The sequence below is a fragment of the Plectropomus leopardus genome, chromosome 6 (genome assembly GCF_026936395.1).
Source record: "Plectropomus leopardus strain MGB_pleo_1.0 chromosome 6, ASM2693639v1, whole genome shotgun sequence".
Taxonomy (NCBI): Eukaryota; Metazoa; Chordata; class Actinopteri; order Perciformes; family Serranidae; genus Plectropomus; species Plectropomus leopardus.
In genome coordinates this window covers 25,365,346-25,389,488 of record NC_142181.1, presented here as the reverse complement: position 1 = coordinate 25,389,488, position 24,143 = coordinate 25,365,346, and the positions used below count along the sequence as shown (strand labels likewise).

The 24,143-nt window shown below is 40.0% G+C and overlaps 1 protein-coding gene across 1 annotated transcript in view; it reads left to right on the top strand.

Moving 5' to 3' along the window:
• The window catches only part of pitpnm3 (PITPNM family member 3), a 116,848-nt gene extending 93,374 nt beyond the window's left edge, over positions 1-23,474 (top strand). Inside the window, exons 12-21 of the mRNA XM_088079076.1 lie at positions 4,117-4,317; positions 4,463-4,611; positions 13,037-13,153; positions 18,235-18,351; positions 18,444-18,592; positions 18,790-18,939; positions 19,160-19,343; positions 19,429-19,557; positions 19,715-20,133; positions 23,336-23,474. Of these exons, the coding sequence (XP_087935202.1) occupies positions 4,117-4,317; positions 4,463-4,611; positions 13,037-13,153; positions 18,235-18,351; positions 18,444-18,592; positions 18,790-18,939; positions 19,160-19,343; positions 19,429-19,557; positions 19,715-20,059 (1,541 nt within the window). The 3' untranslated portion in view covers positions 20,060-20,133; positions 23,336-23,474. The remainder of the gene's footprint in view (positions 1-4,116; positions 4,318-4,462; positions 4,612-13,036; positions 13,154-18,234; positions 18,352-18,443; positions 18,593-18,789; positions 18,940-19,159; positions 19,344-19,428; positions 19,558-19,714; positions 20,134-23,335) is intronic.
• The last annotated feature ends 669 nt before the right edge of the window (positions 23,475-24,143 follow it).

Genomic DNA, 24,143 nt, shown 5'->3' with positions numbered 1-24,143 from the left:
AAGACAGCCTTTGGTGTCTATATGAGCTGCACCTTTCAACTAACTTTAGTGAAAACCCAATCCCACAGTACTTGATGCTGTGTCCAGTGTGAGTCCAAAAGTCAACGTTGTTTTAATTTAACTTTTTCTTATTCATGTCTGGTTGTCATGCGACTTCACTCGTGATTTATTTATGTGACATTTCGTTACAGCATATTTATTTTAACCCAATCCATGATCTTTATACCAAAACTTACCATGTACTTTTTATTGCCTAAACTAAACTGCGACCGTTGAGACCGACAACAATAACCATGTGTTTCTGTTTGATTCAGCTGTGCTGCAGCGTTGCTATGAGATGCCAAGAGATGTGATGATTTGTCAGGATGACAACAGATTGAATTTTCCAGAGCCAAAGGTGCTTCAGACAGGTTGAAACTAGCTATTTAATTTCATTGCTTCTGCTTTGAGATTTTTGGTTACAATGTCTTCCTAACTAAAAGAAGCGCTATTAGAAACTAACTAACTGACCAAATAAAGATTTTTTAAAATCAATAAATCTGCAGGTTAGTTTTTCAATTCATTTTTTAGTCTATAAAACAAAAAATAGTCAAAAATATCCATCACAATATCCTGTAGCCCAAAGTGAAGTCATCATTTGTTTTGTCGGACTAGCAGTCAAAAACCCACAGATGCTGAGTTTACAGTTAAGACGAGAAAGCAACAAATGTTTACATGTGTGAAGTTGTACCAACAATTGTTTTCCATTTTTACTTAAAAAAATATTCAGATAATAAACCAAAATAGTTGCTGAATTAATTTAATGTTGATCATGCATTGATCAGTCAACTAACAGCTCTATTTGAAATTGTGTTTTTTTAAACAGCAAATGCTTGAATTTTAAGGCTGGAGCTGGCAAATGTTTCTTTCATTACAAATGATGATTAATTGACCATATTTTCAGCCACACTTCAGTGTCACACAAATTCTTTTCATGCTTTGTGTAAATTAGTGACAGCAACTGGGTTTTTCCTTGACAAGTGGAAGTCACTGAAAAACCTTTCTTTGTGTCACTATTTTTCATTTTAGCCCCAGTGTTGATTCATGTCACCTCCTGAACAAATCAGTTCAACTCCAAGTCCTGTCACTCAATGCTGGTGCAGAGTTGGATAATACAAAACTGGCAGCAGAATTCATTCTCTAATAATGATAAATGATGAAATTGATGCGAAAATGTATCACACTGTGGATTCACAGTAAGAAGAGGAGGCGAGCGTCCCTCGTGCTCTTGATGGTCATTCAGGCTTTGATGGCAAAATAGGCAAAATCATCAATTATGTAAAAGTCTTTCTCCCAGTTATAACATTTGTAATTACACTGTGTGCCCTCTTGTCTGAGTAAATTTTTAAGACACATTAATATAAAAGTCACCCATGTTTATATCTAATACTAGGATTGAACCCAAGTGATTTAAACATGTGACTAAGGTAAAGAAATTATGCAGTTATTCATCGTATCCAACCAATATCAAATACAGTAAAAAAGCCATATTTTTGACCTGATTTAAAGAAATGTAAATTAAACAACTCCACATCCTCCCAACCAACAAAATATTTTCTGCTCCTCAGAAGTAAACACCTCAGACAGAAAATGAGCATCATTGATTCAATCACAGTGTGTCAGATTCCATCATCTTCATCATTGTAACAGTCCAGATTTATTAACCACACCTGATTCTGCCTCACATCTGAGAGAACGGCTTGTAATCTGTATTCTGCTGTGAGTTTTTCCCATCCATCACAGAATAAACAGGCTACATGTGGCTGCATTCGATGGTTTATTTATAACCATTCCAACAGGTGGTGGAGAAAGGGTTAATCTGCCAGTAACTGGATTTTTTGTGACACAAAAACTGACTATTCTGGGTGATAATTTGATACATGGACATATAGACTCACGCCCAGCCAAAAATATTGAATATATGCAGGCATACACATCGCCCACTGTGGAGGTAACGTCTGTAATGCTAATGTTTGTGTCTGGTGTGATCTGAAAAAAATGGTGTCAAAGGAAACTGTTAGGAGAATCTGTTCTCTCCAGAGAGGAAGTGAGATCTTCCTCAACCCAGACATGATGTGTTGTGGTTAACATTTGCAAGCAAGCAGGCACGCTTGCTTTCATTTTATGTCAGCTCTCCTCAGCCGCACTGCTCCCTTTCCCAGCTTCACTCCGTCACATCCAAAGACATCCCCATGAATTGATACATTTTACAGTAAATAGGAGTGAGAAAATGACATATATACAATGGGGTCATCTGCAAAAAGAGTCTTGTTTGTGACATATGAACAAATGCAGATTACATTGGTTAATATGTTGCTGCTGAGGTTAACAGGTTCATCTGTACAGTGCTTGATCCAGCACATTGGGTGCCCTATGCCCCCAAAAAAGGAATATATTATTATCATTCATATTTATTGTATTTCCAACTATAGCTTATTTTGAAAAAGAACAAAAATAAACAACTTAGCTTAACAAAGAAATAAAATAAATAAGAAACAATAAAATAATACTGCATACTACCCCCCCCCCCATTTTTCAACTAGATTTTTTTCATTCTTATTACAGCATCCCACATGGCTTTTTCTCTCGATGCTCTCGACATTTAGTCAGTCAGTGCTCTCTATGAATGTTGCGACTGTGATGATCACTCATCACTAATGTTGAAAATACAGTTGTTCATATGAAAATAACTCATATTTTTGTCAATATGTTTTGAAAGAAGTACCTCAGATAGATAATCTGTGAAAAAATGGGCAATCCAGTAACAAAATCTTGATTCATATTTGGTCAGAGCTGCTTGACAGTTTGACGGCAGTTCACAAGCAGTGATTGATATAATTGATTGTCTTCTTGGCTCTGATTGATTGCTCCCATTCATGTGCGATAAGGCCATTAGAAATGCTACAAAGCAATAGAGTAGGCAGAGGAATATGATTTTTTTTTCACAGATTATCTGTCTTATTTGGTGCTGTTTGAAAGTAGTGAGAGATATGAAAGTAGCTATTTCTTATAAAAGTTACCGACTACAGCTTTGAGGTAAACTGTACTGCCATGACTAGAGGATGTTTCCTTATAACAGACTGACTGGTAGTCTCCTTTTCCTTATGTTTGATTTTTTTTTTTCTATACAAAATTATGTAGTGCCATAGGGGGCTGCCTATGTTGCCTATACATGTTCAGCACTGTGTCATCTGTAGCATGCTGTGAAGTACAGAGGTGTAGTAGAGGCTACTTCAGACAGAAGTCAAATCCTATCCAGTGTCATAATAGCTGCACAGCAACATGCGAGGCCTGGGTAGCAGGATAAAGAGTACCCTCTAGAGTCGTGCTGGAAAAAACATTTTTAGTTTCATAATATAGGTAAAAAAAGGAAAACAGTGTTGGAGTGTTCTCAAAGGAAGAGACAACCCTCATTGCTATGTTGTTGAGCTTCCTGTTGTTCAGCTATGCTGTTTGGTGGAAGTTGAATAGATTCAGTTTGAGACTCCTTTGTCTCCAGGTTGTGTTGTAAGGTTAAAGATAAATGTGCTGTTGAAGTGAGCTGGTAGACACTTGTCTCTCTAAAGATTCAATCATTGTTGAAATATGCTTCTTCTTGGCTCTGCGTCTCAGGGAATAACAAGTAGATCCATGATGTCTGGTAAACCAGGCCTCCAGGGAAAATGTTCATTTTCCTATTATACAATTTTATTGCCAAACAAGTAGGAAAGAGCTGAACTGAGACATGCCGATGGCATAGAGGAACCCAGTCTGATAATATCAATCTACTTGTCAGCAGAAGCCAAGAGCAAGATGCTTTTTTGGTCTTTCAGAGTCAATACAGTGGGATTCAACTCCATGAGGAGCAAAAGCAGTTTCTGTCATTGTACTCCTACTTCGTGCTTTTCTTTGGAATTTTTGTGATAAAACACAAAGCAAGTCAATACACAGCAAGAGGCTACCTTATTTGGAAAAATAACAGCATTGATTTAAAGATCGAGGCCAGTCCATTGTTGTGCGATCAAAGCATTTCCTCTTCTCTTCCCTTTCTTTTTGTCCTTGTCTTTTCCCTTTGGCTCTACCTTTCACCCTCCCCAGTGGAGAGCATCCAAGGCCATTCAAACGTGTTTTTGGAAGGTGAGCAGACCCCTGGAGGTCCGGCTTCACAGATGTCCCCTGAGACGAAGACTGAAGGAAGAGGTGGAGGAGAAGACGGAGGCCGTAGAGCCAGCGTAACCAGTGTGGAAAGTGAAATCTCGATTTGCTCCATGGGCCAGCTGGGAAACACCATTGCTAACAGTGAGTGGGAGGGAAGCTAAGTTGTCCTGTCTCATTTATTCAATTATCTCCAGCAGATGAATTCAGGTTCAGGAGGTTTCACAGCTCTTAAGTTGACCTCTGATTTCCACATCTAAGCTTGCATATCTGTGTGTGTGTGTTTCAGTTTCCAGCAGCTGGTGGGGCTCCAAGAGGCTGGATTACGCTTTGTACTGCCCTGATGTGCTGACGGCTTTCCCAACAGTGGCTCTGCCTCACCTTTTTCACGCCTCCTACTGGGAGTCCACAGACGTAGCAGCCTTTGTTCTTCGGCAGGTGAGATAGACAGTTATGCGGCTAATAGGCAGTTTATACCCCCAGGACGTTTTACAGACTGGGAAAAACATTTTCTCAGTAATTAGTACACAAATACAAAGAATGTATTTATAACTTAGCACGCTGAAACCATTAAATGCTTACTCTGTGCTTAATTAGCATACTTCTCAATAACAGTAGGCAACTAGCATCATCTTAAAGAAGTATTTCACTGATATCAAGAGGATCCTCACATAAAACTAGGCTGTCTCTACAGTAAAAAGACGCAAATGCTTTTGAAACTGGTGCTACATGACTATAGAAAAAGAGGAAAAGAGAAAAAAGGTTGTGGCATTCACTTTTGCTCAAGAGGTAGAAAACCAAAAACTACAGGAATGCACTGCGTTGTACCAAACTAATAAACGCTTCCACTGGTGAGTGGGGTAAGTGAGTAATGCAAACGTCATCCCTGTGACACAATGGCAGCCTGTTTATGACAAACAATCTGGAATCACAGTTAAGCTAAAGCATGTTTGTTAAAACATGTGAGGCGAGAAAAAGGCAACACAGTAATAGAATCTTGGTTTTACTGTTTGATCTCTGTTTTTCCAGCCTTTGTATTCACTGTGCAGGAAGCAGAATGGTGCCCACTTCCTGCTCACACCCTCGAGCTATCGCAGCTGAACAGGACATGAAAATACATTTCTGAAAACATTTTAGGCAAGAAATAAGCAGTGCAGTAACACAATCTTAATTTATATTTGATCAGCACTGCCTAGTTTTATCATTTGGTCAGATTTCATTCCGAGTTTATGAGAGAGAGAGAGAGAGAACAAGAGAGAGGTGGGTAAGTCTTTTTATCCAGCTCTCCACTCTTTTTGTCTCCGTTGGTGGTATGGGTGGCAGGCAATATGAAATGTGGAAATACAGCATTGAGATTGAGCAACAGCCCGAGAGCCAGTGAAACTCTGCTGGATGATGTATTTTTGTCCCTCGGGGGACGGGAGAGGGATATCTAGGTGCTGGTTAGATGGAGCGAAGTTTACCACAGTTCATCTACACATACTGTACTTCCAACATTGTTTTGATACAAAGCTGGTTGAAAATCAGCATTGTATTCCTTCAGGGCCATTAGTCTCTGCTGACTGGTATCTGGCAACATATGGCACATCCCCAGTGTCTTGTTAAGGCCATAAGTCTGCAAATGCATCTTGTCTTCTTAGATGTAAAAATTGTTGTCTGTTCCAAGCCCGCAACCTCTGGGTTTGTTTGCTTCTTTGCTGTTAGAACTCAATGGCAGCAGCAGGAATCCACTTGCTATCACTGCATCATCCATTTAGTTCTTGCTAAAATGTTTTGAACTGTGTGATTCTATACAGCAGAACAAAATCACCAACAAGAAAGCTGTAGGAGGTCGAAAGTGGAGGCACTAGACAGAGGCGTTAAGTTGGAAACAGTGTTGTCTATTTTTGTTGCTTTAATATAAACTGCTTTCGTTTTAGAAACTTGTGTTGGCATTTGTTGCAGGATAGTGTTACGCTTCATCCTTGGGGGAGTCCTACGAGTTGGACAGCACTTCACCACAAGTCAACTACATAAGACACCTTAAAAACAATAAAATCCATGGGAATTATTTACATAAGACATGCAAACAAGACAATGAAATGTGCATGACCAGCTGCCTCCACACCAGAGGCCTGTTTCCTCTGCTGCTGGCACAGGAGCTATTAATTACCTCCTTCTCAGGCCAGGTGCACTTCACTGAGTGATGCACCTCGTTAGGCAGTGCAGTACACCTGGGAAAAGGGACAACAGCACAAGATCACATACAGCAGTGACAACGTAGTGGTGCACGGAGTTGAATAATCTGCACTTGTCTTAACATAAAAAGACAGACTTTTTAGCAATTGTTTATGACATTCGCTCACCATAGCACAGTAACACATAAAGTGGTGTACAAAGTAAGTAAAGCTTTATTTATACAACATTTTTTAAAAACACAGTTACTTAGTGTTTCACTCAAACGAATGAAATGAATCAAGAAACATAAATTACAATATATCTGTTTCAGCTGTTCCCGGGGGCACGGCTCTGCTGCTACATACACATAAGACACGTGAAGGTCATCCATGGAAAGGCTTGCCAATAAAGATGGTGTAGCGACTACAGGATACAAACTAAAAAATTCCAAAAATATGTTCAATAAATGTATCAATGAAAAAGGATCAACTTAATGAAGCATGCAGAAACTTATAATCAAAATAACTGCAGCAAACAAAGAAAGTATGGTCAACAAAAATGCGGCGGCCTGCTCACCCTCTCCCCTATTAACCCAACACAGGTAAAAAGCACATGCTCAGATAGATTATGAATGTCACCTCCCATATCCATGTGACACAATTCTACCAATAATAACCAAAATAATAAATGACAATATCCTTAAATACTAGAAAAAAACATGTAACAATAACAAAATATAAACCATCCCAGGTCTTATTAATCTTACAAAAATTCTCTTCTTTCTAAATTAATTAATTAATTAATTCATTGCTGCTCAAAACAGTTCAAAGATTCAGCAAATCTGATATATTGGGGGGGGGGATTCCAGAGGGTTGGAGCTAAAGAAGCAAATTTGCAAATCAGCTTTTGTTTTGCAACTGGAGCGGGGGATGGATAAAAGCCGAAGATCTGAGGATCTGAGTTGTTGAGAAGAAAAAGGAACAACATCAGAAATGTAACTGGGGCCAAGGTCATGCAGTGCCTCATAGATTATTACGAATTTTACAGAAAGCAAATGGAGTGATGCAAGAACCGTAAAATGTGTGACAGAAGGCTAGTTCTACTTAAGAGCTTGCAGCTGTGTTTTGAACCAATTGTAAACGATTTAGAGCAGCTTGAGGCATGTGCAAACCAAAATAATCTACACAGGAGAAAATGACAGTGTGAATTTATGAGTCAAGATCCTTAGAGCAAAACGTACATGTGATTTTTGCAATGATTCTTACCTTAAGGAAACAGGACTGGGCAAAAACAGGCTAAAAGACCATCACAGGAAAAATTCATGATATAAAAATAAAGTGACAAAATATAAATTTGTTGTGCAAATCTAACCATAATAAAAATTCAGTTAATGGAAGCAAGTTTTGGTTTACTAAAAGGGGTCTCAGGATTGACCCTTGATGATCTCCACATGTCAGTTTAGTTTGTTCTGATAAACAATTGCTTGTAGGTGACATCGGACCAATTAATGGCCACCAGAAAGTCCAAACCAGTACTGCTACTCTTGTTCTTTAACATAAGTCATGTTTTAGATGCTGCTTCCTGACGGACTTTTCAGGTTTGGGCAGTGAAATGTGACTCAGCAATGTTTTTAATGTCGTTACTTGTGCAACAGCTGTTTCCATTTAATAATTTCTTCTTGCCTCACAAACAACACAGCATACATGATGCTGCTTAGCTGCTCAAAGGCTCCTTCTGCACTGATGAAACCCTGAATATATTGTAACCAGAAGTCTGGCTGCAAGCCAGGAATGTCATTAACACCCCTTTATGGCATCTAACTGTGGACAGAGCCAGCTATGTTTATGGAGACTTACCCAAATATTTTAACTACAAATATTGTTTCAAGACATCTTACAGTATGTTGAGCTACAGTGCTGAGTCACAACATGTTGATCTATGGTTCAGAGGACACAACATGATTTAAATCAGTGATTCCTAACCTTTTTCCTTAAGGGACATTAACTGTAGGACGTTTGTTAAAAACAAGCAATTTGGATTAAGTTGGTTTTTTTGGTTTTTTTTTTTTTTTTTTTTTTTTTACAAATTTAGTGTTCTCACCCTACTGCTTGGTCATTGTCCTATTAGCTCTTTGGTTATTTTCACTGCAGGATGAGGCTGTTTGGCAGATTAAAGACTGTATGTATAGATTGTGTTCAGGTCTTCACTGTGCCCTTATCCTGTGAGATTTTATCTATATGAGACTTTATATCTTGAATGATTATCTAACCTCTGATAATATAAATTCAATTTAGTCCTCTTTACAGAAACAAATGAAAATCCTAGCTAAAAGCCATCCCCCAATTAAGCTTTGGTGAGCTCTAGTGGGGACCAGGACCCTCAGTTGGGAACTAGTGATATAAAGGCACATTTTTACTTTGATTTAGCCTTTACGAGTGATCGTCAAGATTATGTGGACTGTGCGGTGCTCTGCAAAACCAAGGAAAGATCACTATCAACAGTCTGCACACTTAATCTTGTGTGTAGATGTTTAGGATTCATCTCACACCTCACAGCTAAGCCTCAGACATGTGGGAGCCATTTATCCAACATTTTTTATTATATAACAGATCAAACCAGGATTTTGTGATTTCCGGTTGGTCTATATGTAAATGTTAAAGGGCATGACTAGAATCTGCAAGATTCAGGAATTAAATGTGTGTGCCATGTCTTTTTATGATTTTAAAGGTCTGCAAGTGCTTTCTCACCTGTCCAGCCATTTTCATGTCTCTATCATCGACTCTCTTTTGTCATATGGACCCAACCTTTGATCAGAAGAGTCATACAGTATCGCGTATAGTGCGTATAGATATCTCTCTAAGTGGGAATTTAACTTTTATCTGTGACCATGTTACCATCTACTGAGCTGCTCATGAAAATCATCACATGATTACATTCATGTTTAGTGTGTATTAGGGCACCTGTGGTAAAAACAAGCGGGTTCCTTAATACTCAGACACCGACAAAGAGCAGGACAAAAAGAATAAATAAATAATACAAGTGTATGTCACGTCATGTCCTGTTAAAAGCTCCTGGAAACACCGGCAGTCTTTCAACTTGATCATTAGAAAGCAAAGCTCCCAGAGAGGAAAAAAAAGAGATTTTTTTCATCCTTCCACTGTCTGCCGCAGCACGTCTTCTTGTTGGAAAACGTGAGGGGAATAAGGACAGCACATCAGAGGAAAGGAGTGCTATTGACACCATCAGGAAGCTAATAAACCTAAAGATCATTATTTTGGTTCAGTGGTTTTCAACTCCACTCGATACCGAATCATATTAAGGGATCATCATGAAATTTAAGGGCTGTATAGAAAATAATTTGTTAAAGCTGAATGATGTACGAGTCTCACAGTTCAAGCTCAATTTTGTGTATTTTTTTTATTCACATACTACTTGTGTGCTTGTGTGTTTTTGGGTGTGTGTGTGTGTGTTTAGGGGCGGGTATTGGTTATATTGTAAGAAGCACTTTGTGTTACAGTTCATTTGTATGACAAGTGCTATACAAATTAAGACTGATTGATTGATTGATTGATCGATCAATTGAATAAGTAGAAGACTTCCAGTGTTATAAAACATGGAGTCTTTCTACAACCAAAAGTCAGTAATTAAATGCATCGCTTCTTTCAAGTAGGGTAGCTGTATTCGAGTACTCCAAATCACCCCTTTGCTCTTAATCTGCTCTCCTCACAAGAGCTTTTAATTTCAGTAATGATATATGATCCCTAAATGTAACTGTTGCCTGCACCTTTTTTCAAAAACTGCTCACCCAAACCACTTCCTTGGATACAAAGGTCTGATTTTCAAGACCTGCTCCCAAACCATTGCGTCAAAATCTGTTTGCTAGACAACATGCGTTTCCCCCTTCCTAAGCCTTACCCAAACTATTGTCTTGGCCCTAATCACTGAGGGGGGTGCTACGCTATAATAACCAAATAATTCAGTTAAATAGGTAGATTAGCAAATTTAAGGTGATCCTTTTGGGACGTTTCATACATGTGAAATTAAAATGATATATTTTAAAATGAAGCTAATTCAGGAATTACATTTTTAATTGATTTAATTGGTGTGCTTATTGTCATAACATTAAGCAGCACATTTTTACAGCTAACATGCCTGTCAGTAGCGTACCTCATTGAAGCTGCCTTAATATTCCAGCTGGCCAAGAAGACAGAGCCGACGCACAAAGTCAGTAATCAGAGGATTTAAATATTAAAAAATTTAGTGAAATCAAATTATTGTTCTCATTTTATGTCAATAAAACTATCATTAAACACCCACAATCCAACCTGCATGCTCTTTGTTTCACCCAGAACCAAACCCAAGAATAATAAGACAAATACCACCCTTAAAACACCTGTTTTGCGGGTCACCTGCTGGTTACCTCCAGCAGGACTACAGTCCTGAGCAGTATACCTGCCAAGTAATGACTTAAGAAATATTGATTTACTGATACATACTGATAATGAAGATATATATATATATATATATATATATATATATATATATATATATATATATATATCAACACACTAGTACCAGCTGCGCTTTCTCACTCTTTCTTATTGTTGATATTTACAACAATAATTCTGCTGTTCTCAAAGCCATGCCTACCAACACATAGCTGCATCCTGTAGCAACGCTAGAGTATGTTGTACGCGCCAAAAAATCATTCTAAAATGTTAGTCTAAAAAGTCTCATTCTAAAAAGTCTCTTCCTCCGTCGGTTCTTAAATGTACTGGAGGAAGGGACAGAGAGCAAGCTCTATCCAGCATGCCCTTTGGCATTGTAACAATTCAGGCTATTCTCATTTACTGCATTTACTGCACTAAATTTCCTTCCGGGGATCAATAAAGTCGTCTAAGTCTAAGTATGTATACCTACGAAAAGTGATGCACCACAATTTGTATGTATCCCACATAATCATAAGCCAGTGTGTAGTTTGTGTGTAACCCACGTAATCGTGAAGGCTGTAATCACATGATCAATATGCTGGAAGTAAAGAAGGAAGGAGTGTAAAGAGCAGAAGTCTGTGGTACAAGGCAGGAAGGGGTGGTAGAGGGGTCAAACAAACACAGGACTTTTACCCAGAAGACCAGTGTTTGTGTCCTGTTTGAAACCAAATTAACTTTTTATGTTTCTTCTCCCAAACCTAACCTGTGAAACTGCACTTGCCTAAACTTAACCTCCATAAATTTGTTTACTTTAACTTAACCTCTGTAACTCTACTTGCCTAAACCTAGGCGATGGTACTTTATACTAAGGGTCAGATCCACAATGAATGGATTGCACCAGCTAGTAGCACCATGACTTGCACAGAATTAGCAGCGCCAATCTGCCCTGTTTTAGCACCCTATCCACAAAAGAATCTGCTCTAATTATATGCCGGTGCTAACACGGCCACAAAGTTTGGCAGCTGAGTGCAATTTGCCCTCCTTTTGCATTTAATTGAAAAAGCAGATCTTTTTCCAGTGTTTCAGGCTTTTCTCCATATATCAGAACACAGATTGGTACTTGATGGAAACTGCAGAGAGCACAAAATTTTGCAGAAAGCATCAGTCTTGTTTGTTGTCCACAGTTGGCTGTTTGTTGCAGCTTGCTCCATCATCTCACAGCAGCTGACACCATACATGTGTCCCCAAAATTAGCACAAAGGCCCTTTACTTTTTTTTTTACGCACGATGCCATGGTTGCTTCATTAAGAGGATCGGACAGGATTTGATGGTAATTAATGTTCTGTTTTCTTCTTCACATCCACACAGGTCGGCTGTGACACACAGATCCCAGGTTAATGAAGTTGTTTGTAAAAAGGCAGCCCTTATGGATGAATCCTAAACTCCATCTGAACTGTTTCACTCTGATATAAGCTTTGCCCATAACATCACTCAATATCAGTTCAATATCATTCAAAGTTCACAAGCTTTAAAGAAAGAGAAATTATGCCTGCTTTATACACAAGTCTCAATGGCATTAAATAGCACCTCTGTAACTGCCTGTGGCCATTAGCGCTGGTCATTGTGAATTAGAGGATATTTGCAATGAGGCTTATTTGCATAGGAAGGGGCAATATGCGCCCAATGTTTGAATATTACCTAATTTACATAAATGCAAATGGGATAAGGCACACCCAGGACGCTATTTGCTTGGCAGTGCGGTTTATATTTCACCCTTTGTGTGTGGGTTGTGGATTGCACACTATATTTTTCTATTATTTGCACACGTTTAGTTGCCACAAAAGCAGCACAGTCCTTCTGTGAATGAGGCCTTGAGTACTGAACTTCACGTCAGCTGCATAATGTAATGACGCCATTCATGGGGTGCTAATTTGTCATATATCATATTAACTGTTGTATGAGAATAAGTTGAACAGTTAATAGGGGTCATTACACTACACAGTGTCTACATGACGCACATACCAAGAAATATGCACCGATCTCAAAATCTCACACTCAACACTGAAAATAGAAATACAGCTGCCAAGTATGAAGAGCCTCAACCTTATTGAGAAAACTGAAGGAAAGACAGACACAGACTCCTTCCATTGTAGTTAGATATTATCATTATTAACTGCATCAATGTGCAGGAGGTGCGTAGGTGAGACTAGGATGTGTTGTCAAATGCTTTGTGTGTGGAAGTGCCTGCTTTGACATGCTCATGTGTTTATCGACAGCTCATGCGATGTGACTGTGTGAAGACTCAGGAAGCAGACAATCTGGATTCTGCTCCGTTCTCGCCCTCCAGCCCGAGAGAGAAATGGCTCAGAAGGAGGACACATGTCAAACTGAGGGTAATGAATTATTTGGCGGTTTATTTTGTATAAATAAACTTTTGCCCTAGTTTACTTTGCTGACAGAACTGTGGATTTATGGCTATGCAGTTAACTTTTCAAAGCTCCTATTCAAACTTTATGGGAACAAATTCATGAATATTTTAACAAAGCACTTTGGCTTGGACTCCAGGTATTACACAACCTGCAATATTGTCTCCAAGGTGTCTTTCATTCTCTGAAACACACTCACCCACACACACACACACACACACACACACACACACACACACACACACACACACACACAAAGAGCAGATACCGTTTTTCTGCAATGGTTTTGCATTCATTCAAAAGGAGAATGCAGTTATCTCTAACTGCTTATGTCTTAGAGCTTTAGCGCTGTGGACTGTGTGAACAATCCGTGACCTGAAAACTTTAAATACTCCCACACTTTCACCTTGAGGCACTGAAGCCGGCAGACACACACAATTACTTGATGCCTCTGAGCCATGCAGAGTGGAACAATCAAGGTCACATCGCCATCCACCGAGTGCTCCTTTTATCCGCCATTAACTAAACACAAGATTTAGTGACTGCTTGCTTTTCTTGAGGCTATAAATAGAACTGTGTAACCAGAGCACTGTGGAAACACATCTATTTTTGAGTCTGTGAAGGTTTTTCTGTGTCATCTCGTTTATGCCTTGCCTTGGCCCAGTGATGTGTTTCTGATGTAAGTGCTCAAAAGAGAACTGCTCTGAGAAAGTTGCCTTGTCCTGAATGCCATTCAGTGTGCTGAGATTGAAAGCCGCTCTGTGTTGAATCTTCTGCAGAGTGATACTATTCGGAGAGACTTGGCATCTATATCTTATCTTCCTCAACTTGTTAAGAGGTCTCAGCTGGAGAGGGCCCACGAGTGTGGCTGCTGTTTCTTGTACACACTGCTCTTTTTCATCTCTTCAACACTTTTCCTGTGATACTTAGGGGCATACAGTTTTCACATATGATCACACAGTGAGTGGCGAGTGAACTGTGTTTGGGAGATTTATCTAGATATTAAACACTGTCAGGCCTCCTCATGTCACACAGTAGCTGTTCCATCCATCCATTTTCAATTGCTTATCCGGGGCTGGGTCGTAGGGGCAGCAGGCTGAGTGTGACGGTGTGTATACACCATGTGTGTGTGAGGTGGACCCAAGAGCAGACACAGACAGGTTTGGGGTGAACAAACAAAGGGTTTAATGAATATGAGAAAGGGAGGTGAGGAATGGCGGTCCAGGGTGGAAGGGATTGGTGAGGCAAAGGGTAATGGGTGAGGTTGGTGAAGCAGAGGGTGGTAAGCAGGATCATTAAACAAAAGTTAAAAATTCAGTTCAGTAATAACAGCCATTTTCTCAAAGACAAAGCAGTTGTTTTTTTTTTTTTTGCTAGTCACACATAATAAGCTAAAACTCGTTTACACTGCAGTAACAAGCTTAGCGGCTAATGGATTTGTCTTCATAGCTTAACATATTACATGTGTTATCTATACTGTTTCTCATTCACCATTGGTTCAAGTCGTTGCATCGGTCAACAGAAGTGCACGGTTGAATTTCAGCCTGCATGCACTTGCTTTATCTCATAACAGCACTGTTTACATATGGCATGTGCTCTGTCTGTGGAACCATATTTTCTCCAAGATTCAAAATATTTCCACAGTGCTGATTTTTCATGAGTAAAGAAAGTTGTCCTTCACTTTTTCTTTGGCCGCTTGCCATTTTCTGCCCAGCGCTGTTTGGCGGTGAATTACAAAATAATGGCGCATCCAGATGATAATAGCGATCAGTATTTTCACTTTGCATCAATGGTATTGGAATGTCATCATTGATTTGTTCATCAATTAAGATCATTACACCCCTAGCAGCTGTAATGTACTGTATTTTATGCTGTGTGTGCACGCCCAGGTGTGCATTTATGGCCTGCTGACTCTGCATGCTCGCCATCACTAGATGAGTGAGTAAGACCTCGTGCTGGCAAATAATTCATTGTTGACAAAGTTAATGCAGGATAACAGCTGGAAATGTTGAACTTCCTTGTTAGGTGTCACATCCTTTGGATCAATTATCATTAGCTGATGTGGTGAAACAGTAAAACACGACAACAAAATGTTTGATCACATCAGCACTTAGCAATATTTATAATGTGCAGATGCTCCATTACGTTTTGGTGAGTGCTATCAACAAACAGGAGTGCTTTTGTAACAAACAAAATTTGAACACACTCTCGCGCTCTCGATAAAATCACTGTAACAGACGAAATCAACAAATGGCATGTATTGCTGTTGCTTATTACTCATGAAGTTCTGTTATAGCCTGTTTTTAAAAGCTGTGATTTTGTATTTGATATTTTAAAACTTAACATTTTGTCAGCTCCTTTCAAACATAAGCTTGCGGAGGAAATTATGTAAACACTTTCAGAGTTGCCCTACTGTTTGGAAGAAAAGCAGGGTGTTGAAAAAGGGAATATTTGCCAAGGAAAATCCTCCAGGATAAAGTGAATGTTACAGAAATGGCAGAAGAGTGTGTAGGAGAATTTCTATTTCTGTCATGGTGGCCCACAACAGAGTGTGAGAATTCTACATTAGTTTGCTTCTAATATACTATTAAAATGCAACTATCTCAGCAAGAAGAGATTTAGGGATTAGTGTTTTCTCCGCTGGCTCACTTGGAGGTATGCGGTGAATGTGGGGAAAAGAACAAGACAAGGAAGCTTAATATACAGAGGTAACAGTCTTTTCTGGAAGGTTCCATAGTGCGTATCTCAGAGACATTTGGAAGAACATTGAAATCTGTAAATGCAACACATCAGAGCAGGGGAGGCTTCAGCCAGTGCTGTATGGTGTAAGGGCTGTGAAAACAGGTCATGCAAGGACAAACACCAGCTGTGATTTTTAATGGAGCCTCAGCGTGGTTTGGGCAGGCACAGAGGAACTGTCATAGCCGAATGTTTGACACACTGTCTAATAATTTACATCCATATTTTAGGTGGTCTGTAACACTCATCACTTGCCTGGACTCTTCCTCTGATACATTTACTTCTATTTGAATTATGAATGCTCCTTTAGACCATTTATTGACTGAAATATTGCCACTATGAGGCAGCTGAAACAAGCTATAAACCCAACATTCACATATCATTGCTTTTAAGTTGATGTGGTTTACTTGTTAGGACCAAGAAATATTAAAAAAAGGAAAGGTCATGAGTCAGCGACAGCATTCGAAGAGCCAGACTAAGCTGTCAGTCCTGGAATCATTGGAGCAAAAATGCCAAATAACACTATAATCCTTCATATCCTTGTTGTTTCAACTTTGACTGAAAAATCCTTCCACCAGAATAAAAAACACACATTAAATAATGCTTGATGTTTTATATCTACATTTGCACATTCATTATCCTGGTCCTTTTGTTTATGTATCATTTGTGATCATTTTTTATTGTTTGTATAGCAGCAGGGGTGAAAGAAAATAAAAGTAGTTGAAAGAAAATAATATTTGCATAACACTCATATATGTGCAATAATTAAACAAAAAAACAAAGCAAAACAAGAAACAATAAACAACAGCAAATATACACCCAACCCATCATAAACCAAGAGCATTCTTGTTGGATGCTTTTCTGTATGTATCATGATGTAACGCTGTCTTAGACCAAACAGGGGCTGGAGATGCAGCTGCTGAATAGAGCTATGATCTAAGTGGAGGCCAATAACAAGGTAAACAAATGCGCACATGTAGATAAAAGACATAAGTAAGCATCAAGTAATTGTTTTTCCTTCTAACGGAAGGATTTTTTAGTCAAAGTTTAAACAACAAAGATGTGATGGATTATGGTGTCATTTGCTGTGCTCGCCATATTGCGTCCAATAGCACCGACACTAAAGTCTGGCTCACTAACCCATGACTTTCCTCCTGAATTGTATATGGAACAACATAAGCGTCTGTTTGCAGTTGTTATTCACGTTCGTCTCAGTTCTTTTTTCCTCTCCATGAACTCCTCAGGGAAACATCTTGCTTTAGCGGCTGAATCCCTCGCTATGTTTAAGTCAGTAACTTTGTCTGTCTGTGTTTTGCTGCTACTGTAGCTAGGGAGTAGAGGGTATTTTTTCAATGAATACGCTGCCTGCTGTATCTGATAACATAAGATAAGATATGCTTTAATGTCCCCGAAGGGAGATTTGTTCTTGACTCGGTCCTGCAGTTCGGCAGAAGATAAAATCACACTTACAGTGCTAGAAACAATGCTGATTAGAGCAGCAAGAGGGAAGCAGAACCATACAGTTTTGCTCCCTAGAGCCGAGAGGAACTGCAGAGTCTGGTTTATCACTGAAGCGATCTGTTACACATTACACAATCAGTAGATCTATTGTTCATGTTAACACATCAGTTGTAGCATATTTAAATATGTGTTCATGTTCATCAAACGTGTATCTCCGGCTTTTCTGAGTTGGTTTGTGAGCTCACAGACAGTCTGTACAATGCTGTGTTCACATGGAATCAGGGAGACAATAAACAGTAAACTGGATATCATTTTAGACAAAAGCAGGACTGTAAAATTAGGTCATGCCAGCAGAAAATACTGAAAATAGAAATTCTTAAAGTTTTTGCTGTAATTCGCATCAGAATTTATAACTGGATGTCACGTAGCCCCTTCACACAAGGAGAAAACACTGATGATCTGGACTATTACCCAAAAAATACATAAAACATTATTTAATGTATTTTATTCCATTCTTTGTAAACAATACGTCATCGCCGTCACAACATGTCTGTCTGTTTGTTTTTCCTGTGCCATTCAGAGGCTGTTTCTGTCGGTCGTCTGCCTGACATCATGTGAACACAGTAGAAAGTCTTCTCACGTGTGACAATGGAAGTTAGTTCTTGACTGTGGGATCTTAATGTGTCAATAAACTAAATATGTATACTTTTCAGAGCTTTATCTCACAGTCTTACAAAGTGAACACTCAGATTTGTGTTAGAGCTTTACATTAGCAGCAATCAAAGATTAAAATCCTGACCTGAATGTTGATGACTAAACTGTGTTTTGTGATCTTTCTTGTTCTATAGAACGTCACTTCCAATCACAGGGTGAACGACATCATTGCCACCGAGGACGGGCTTCAAACTCTGGTTGGTCGCTTCATGTATGGCCCCTTGGACATGGTCACTCTGACTGGAGAAAAGGTGAAAAGCAGCAACGTGATTGGTTATTCCAACAATACACACTGAAATCTTAGTATGATCTTTAACCTGCTGACCCACCCTGCTCCTCTTAGGTGGACATCCTGCTAATGACACAACCACAGTCTGGCCGCTGGGTGCACTTTGACACAGAGGTGACCAACAGCAGTGGCAGAGTCACATATACCATACCCAAGAGCAAGAAGCTCGGGCTGGGGGTCTATCCCATTAAAATGGTGGTCAAGTAAGCATCCATGCCCTTTACAGAGTGCTGCATGATCAAATAAGATGCATAGAAAACAGAAAGAGTTTTTAAATTAAGTCCTGTATTTTTGCACTGTATCAGCGTTCATGCTTCTGGCTAGTGAGTGGAGTACAGAGGGCCTTGAAGGGAGTAACAACCATGTAGCAAATGCAGTTTCTCTCTTTTTTTCTCCCAAGGGGCGATCAAACAAGTGCAGAGGCCTACCTGACTGTGTTGCCACGGGGCATGGAGTGTGTGGTCTTCAGCATCGATGGTTCTTTTGCAGCTAGCGTTTCAATCATGGGCAGCGACCCCAAGGTCCGCCCCGGAGCTGTGGATGTCGTCAGGTAACTGGTAACAGCCTCTGTGTGTGTGAGAGCGCCTCTGTGCAGATAAAAAATTCTTCTCTCCAAAGGTCGACATAAACGCTCAGAAGGACATACGTTTCAAAGCTGAATGGTATGCTTGTGTGCACAGTGGGCTTTTTAAGCATTTAAGCATGTCCTCTCCATTTTGATCAAAATGAATTGTATTGTAATGTATTTCATGTTATGTATTCACGTGCAGGCATTGGCAGGACCTGGGATATCTGATCATTTACATCACAGGCCGCCCTGACATGCAGAAGCAGCGTGTGGTATCCTGGCTCTCGCAGCACAATTTTCCCCATGGGATGATCTTCTTTTCTGAAGGCCTGGTTCATGATCCCCTGCGGCAAAAGACCATCTTCCTCAAGAACCTCATACAAGATGTACATTACTGAGATATACCATTGTTCAGACATTAGTCCAGCAGTTAATCTTTCATCTCTGACTGATTATTCCCTCTCTCCCTAGTGTCACATTAAGATCAACTCTGCTTATGGCTCCATGAAGGACATCTCTGTTTACAACATGCTTGGCCTCTGCCCCTCACAGATTTATATTGTTGGCAGACCTTCGAAGAAATACCAAAATCAGTGCCAGGTACTTCGACTTTCATTTGTGTCTTTTACTTCTTTCTTCAGAAGCAGTTCATGGTGTCTGTCTGCCCATTTCACTTGAAAGGTTTTTCTCATTTACTTTAATCTTCTTAACGCTCTCTTTTTTATCTTCTAACCTGTTCTCTGTGGTGCATATGTAGTTCCTGAGCGAGGGCTATGCAGCGCACCTCTCCACCCTTCAGTTTGGGCACCGAGCCAGACCCAAGAAATCCCCTTCAGTTCGTATGGTCCTAAGGAAGGGCTCCTTTGGTCTCTCAGCGAAGCCTGACTTCCTGTGTAAGCGCACCCACCTGCGCAGGACCATGTCGGTGCAACAGCCCGAACCACCGTGCACGCCCAACCCCAAGCCTGAGCGAGCCCAGAGCCAGCCGGAGTCGGATAAGGACCACGTGGGAGGAGGAAGCGGAGGAGGAGGAGGAGGAGGGGGAGGAGGACAGGGCGCATGGGGACGGCACTCCATACATCGTGGAGACACCACTCCCTGACGTCCACAAAGAGATGGAAGGATTACAGGAGGATAGAAGAGGAGAACAAAGAGGTCTTAGTGTCCAGGGCCAAGGTAATTTCTCATTGTTTAAAGAAGGGATATTTAGTAATAATCCAGGTTATAACAACTTCTGTCTTATATATTTTGTGATTCAGTGTTTATTGTGTTTTTGGGCACAACATATTTAAAATACACTGTATGGACAAAAGTATGGGGCCACACCTCTTAATCACTGAATTCAGGTGTTTCATTCAGTGCCATTGCCACAGGTGTATAAAATCAAGCACTGACTAATTTTCCAAAAGATATATGTAAAAATGTCCCTGAAGCATTCATAGAACAAAAAGTACAGGTAGATGCAGTAACTACACACATTTTATAACAGTGTGTCTTGTTTTTGTAGTTCAGTCAGTGCCACTTTAGTCAAAGAAAACTTTATTCCTATTTGCAGTATGTAATTTGACAGTATGGCTCTGTACTTGGACCTCTCTGCCCGTCCACATGCCTACGTGGACAGCCAAATGCTGGGTTCACACTGGACGTGGCAGCGCCCCGATATGTTAACTGTCACAGAGCGACCCATCAGCAGTCGCCTGGCCATTTACACTAGAAGTGCATTTCCCCACGCTGGTCAGCAGCGATTCTGCCTCTCTACTTCTTTCTTATCACACAGGGAACTCTGTCCCTGTCTCTATTTCCCTGCTTGCTTGGGTGTCTCTGGATATGTGTCTGTGTTTGTGTGTGTGTGTGTGTGTGTGTGTGTGTGTGTGTGTGTGTGTGTGTGTGTGTGTGTGTGTGTGTGTATGTGTGTGTGTTTATTCTCTGTCTGTATCTGCTCTTCTTTCTCTCTCAGTTTAAACACAACTGAGACGCATTGTGGAAGCCTGGGGTGTTTATCATTTATCATGATCAGATTATGTATATCATATCTGATATACCCTTTACACCATTTGTAATAGAGTTTGTAGTGTGTTTTCTTGCCAGAATAGTTTCAGATCAGAATCAGAAATACTTTATTGATCCCCGAGGGGAAATTGCCTTTAGTTACAGATGCTCCCATTCAAAAGTCTTAACATAAGTACTAATATAAAATAAATATATCTAAACACTAAAATAAAAATATAAATGTACATTTTGTTCTTGTTTCTACAAAAAATTCTACAACATTTGAATATAGAATATTTCACATGGATGTAGTTATTGCACTGGATTATTGCACATCAAAGTAGTTACTGCACATTATTAAGAGTCCAGAGTAAACTAATTGACTCAGAGTGTCTGACATTCAGAGTGAGGAGTTGTACAGTCTGATGGCCAAAGAAAGGAATGATTTCCTGTGGTGCTCTGTAGTGCATTTTGGTGTTATCAGCCTTGTACTGAATGTACTCCTGTAACTGACCAGCATGTCGTGGAGTGGGTGGGACACATTGTCCAAGATGACATGCAGCTTGGACAGCATCCTTCTCTCAGACACCTCCGTCAAAGAGTCCAGCTTCACTCCCACAATGTCACTGCATCTCATGGGAAAAAATAGACCAGACGCTGAAAGTATTGTTGCAGATTGTGAACCTGCTGCCAAGCTTGGGGTCGTGATGCATCTAGTGTGAATGGTGTGACTGCCTTGAAAGCAAGTAGCTGGTGCTCTGCAGAATAACAATGCACTTTGCCATTGTTTCGCATCCAGTGTGGCCCCAGCGTAAGTCACAGAGAGTAAACTTCCCTGCCCTTCCATGTGCATACATGGAAGGTCTAGGGCAGGGAGAGCAGCAGCAAACACCTCCAAGGTACAGAACAGAGCAAGCATCAGTGGCAATCAGAAATGACACTGGAGAAGAGAATCGTATAGTCCATCAGCTGACTCCCTCATACACAGACTTCAGGCTGAGAATATTTGTTGTAAACATCACAGTTTTCCGACCTAGTTTCTCACAGACTTAATTCAAGATTCAACTCTGACCTTGCAGATTTGCTTTATTTGTATGCAGACAGTTTTTTGTGCAATGAGGAATTGTCACTGATATTTCATGTGTGCTTGCTTTCAGTTCAGTGATTCAGATAACCTGGCTGAACTGTTTGCTTGTTTACAAGCAGACTTTTTACTTATTTGTTATGCATCTGGACTTCAGTCTCATTATTATCAGATTCAACAAGTTGTCCTTCACAAATGATGCAGATCTGGGACAGACAGAGAGACAAGTGTGAGGCTGTAATGAGCTGTTTCAAATTCCAAAATGGAGCAATAAGACAAAATATTTAGTTATGGAAAGAAACGGTTCAGTGTTTTGCAAGATGGTGTGTATAATTTAGGCTACAGAGAAATGAGCAGCAATCTATTTGCGCCTGTAAGAAAGACTTTCAGTCCAAAGACAACAGACTTTTTTCCTGACTTTTAAAAGTTTCCCTCAGAGCAACAAAATACATTATCACACTTTCTCACAGACAGAGGAGTGCATCTCATGGCGGGTAAATTGAACTCTGTGTCCCTTTATTTTAGAAAATACCAGAGCAGAGCAATGAAATGTATCATTCCCATATTTTTTGTTAAAAGTCAATCAATTAGTGTCCTGATTCATTGTTATTATTAATTGTGCACAGGCTTTCCCTATGATAAGACATTAAATAAGAGCATTAAAGGGGTAAAGATTGTAAGAATCTATCTCCTTGGATTGCTGCAACACCTTTCAAATTGTGTTTCATTGTTCATCACTGCAGCATTGTTGATGATGCAGCTTTCATTTCACTGCGTTGAAGAGCCTTTAAGAGCTCGAGGCTCACAAAGCTTTGACGTAAACATCTATTGATTGGGCTCACTACTGTCGAGTTCCGGCAAAGTCAATAAACATCCACCTTGATTAGATCATGGTCTTTGATTTACCTGATACAATATAGTCTTTACACAGGAAAAAAAAACCAGGAAAAAACAGGAGGACTAATGAAAGAAGCAAGGGAACAACAAACAGTGTGTTTTTATTTTATTTTTTCCAGATACTTAATATTCCTGTGGCAACCTGATTAAGTGATGCTATTATTAGCAGCAGCTCTCTAGGGGGAGCTGAATGTAAATTTACCCATGATTATGACTGTAGAAGTACTGATGAGCCACAACTACAATGTCCTCAAATCAAATCAAAGTCAAATCCTCTCTTTTCTAGATTTGGAAATATTGTCTGTGCAATCACAGAAATTAGACAGTTATGCTGATACAGAACACACTAATCAATGTTTTAAGTTGTCCTTGAATATGAGACACAACTTTTCATCTCTCATTTGACAGTTTCGACTATACCAACTCTACATGTACATTGGATCTCCTGCTGGTGTCCCTTGCAGCTAGGCTTTACCTCCTGCTTGGCCCTCTACACTTCTCCACCTGTTCGACCCTTTTTTTGTGACCTGCTTGCTGGATTTAGTCTTTGTGCCTGGAAATTTTAAACAATTGCCAGGGGACGGCAATGATTTTCGCGAATGTCTGTGTCGAACTTAAATTGTGCTTAATAGTAAAATCAAAAGAATGTACTTCACATAGTCGATATTCACACACACATACACACACACACTTTAGAGGTGACAGGTTTTCACGTTGGCTGACTTCTGCACTAAACCTCCAGTGATGTAAATACTCCACACTCATCATATCCACGTGGGCCTCTGGACACAGACACAGTGTGACATTTAGGTTAAAACTGTACACAAGCTCTATGATCTGGCGCTGACCTTGTCAGATGCCTGCCGCTGCCTCCATTTCACTCCCACTGTTAGATTTCTCCCTCACATTGTAGCTGGCTTCTTATATGCCCTTCCATCTCCTAAAACAGTCTGGCAGACCAGGCCTTCGACCTCAGACTGGGTCGCTGAAGCACGGCTCTGCCCCTGAGGTCGCATTTGCACTATTGAAGTACACCGCAGTGGTTCCCGATTCAGCTGCGGTACTCGCTTCATAAAACAGAGTTGTATTTGTATTTTATTGTATTTGTAGATTTTCTTTTTTCTGCAGATTGTGCACTGTTGCTGCCTGTTGGTTACTGTAACTACTGGAAGAAGAAATAGTTTGTGATGGTTTGACCAAAAAATGTTTACAGTTT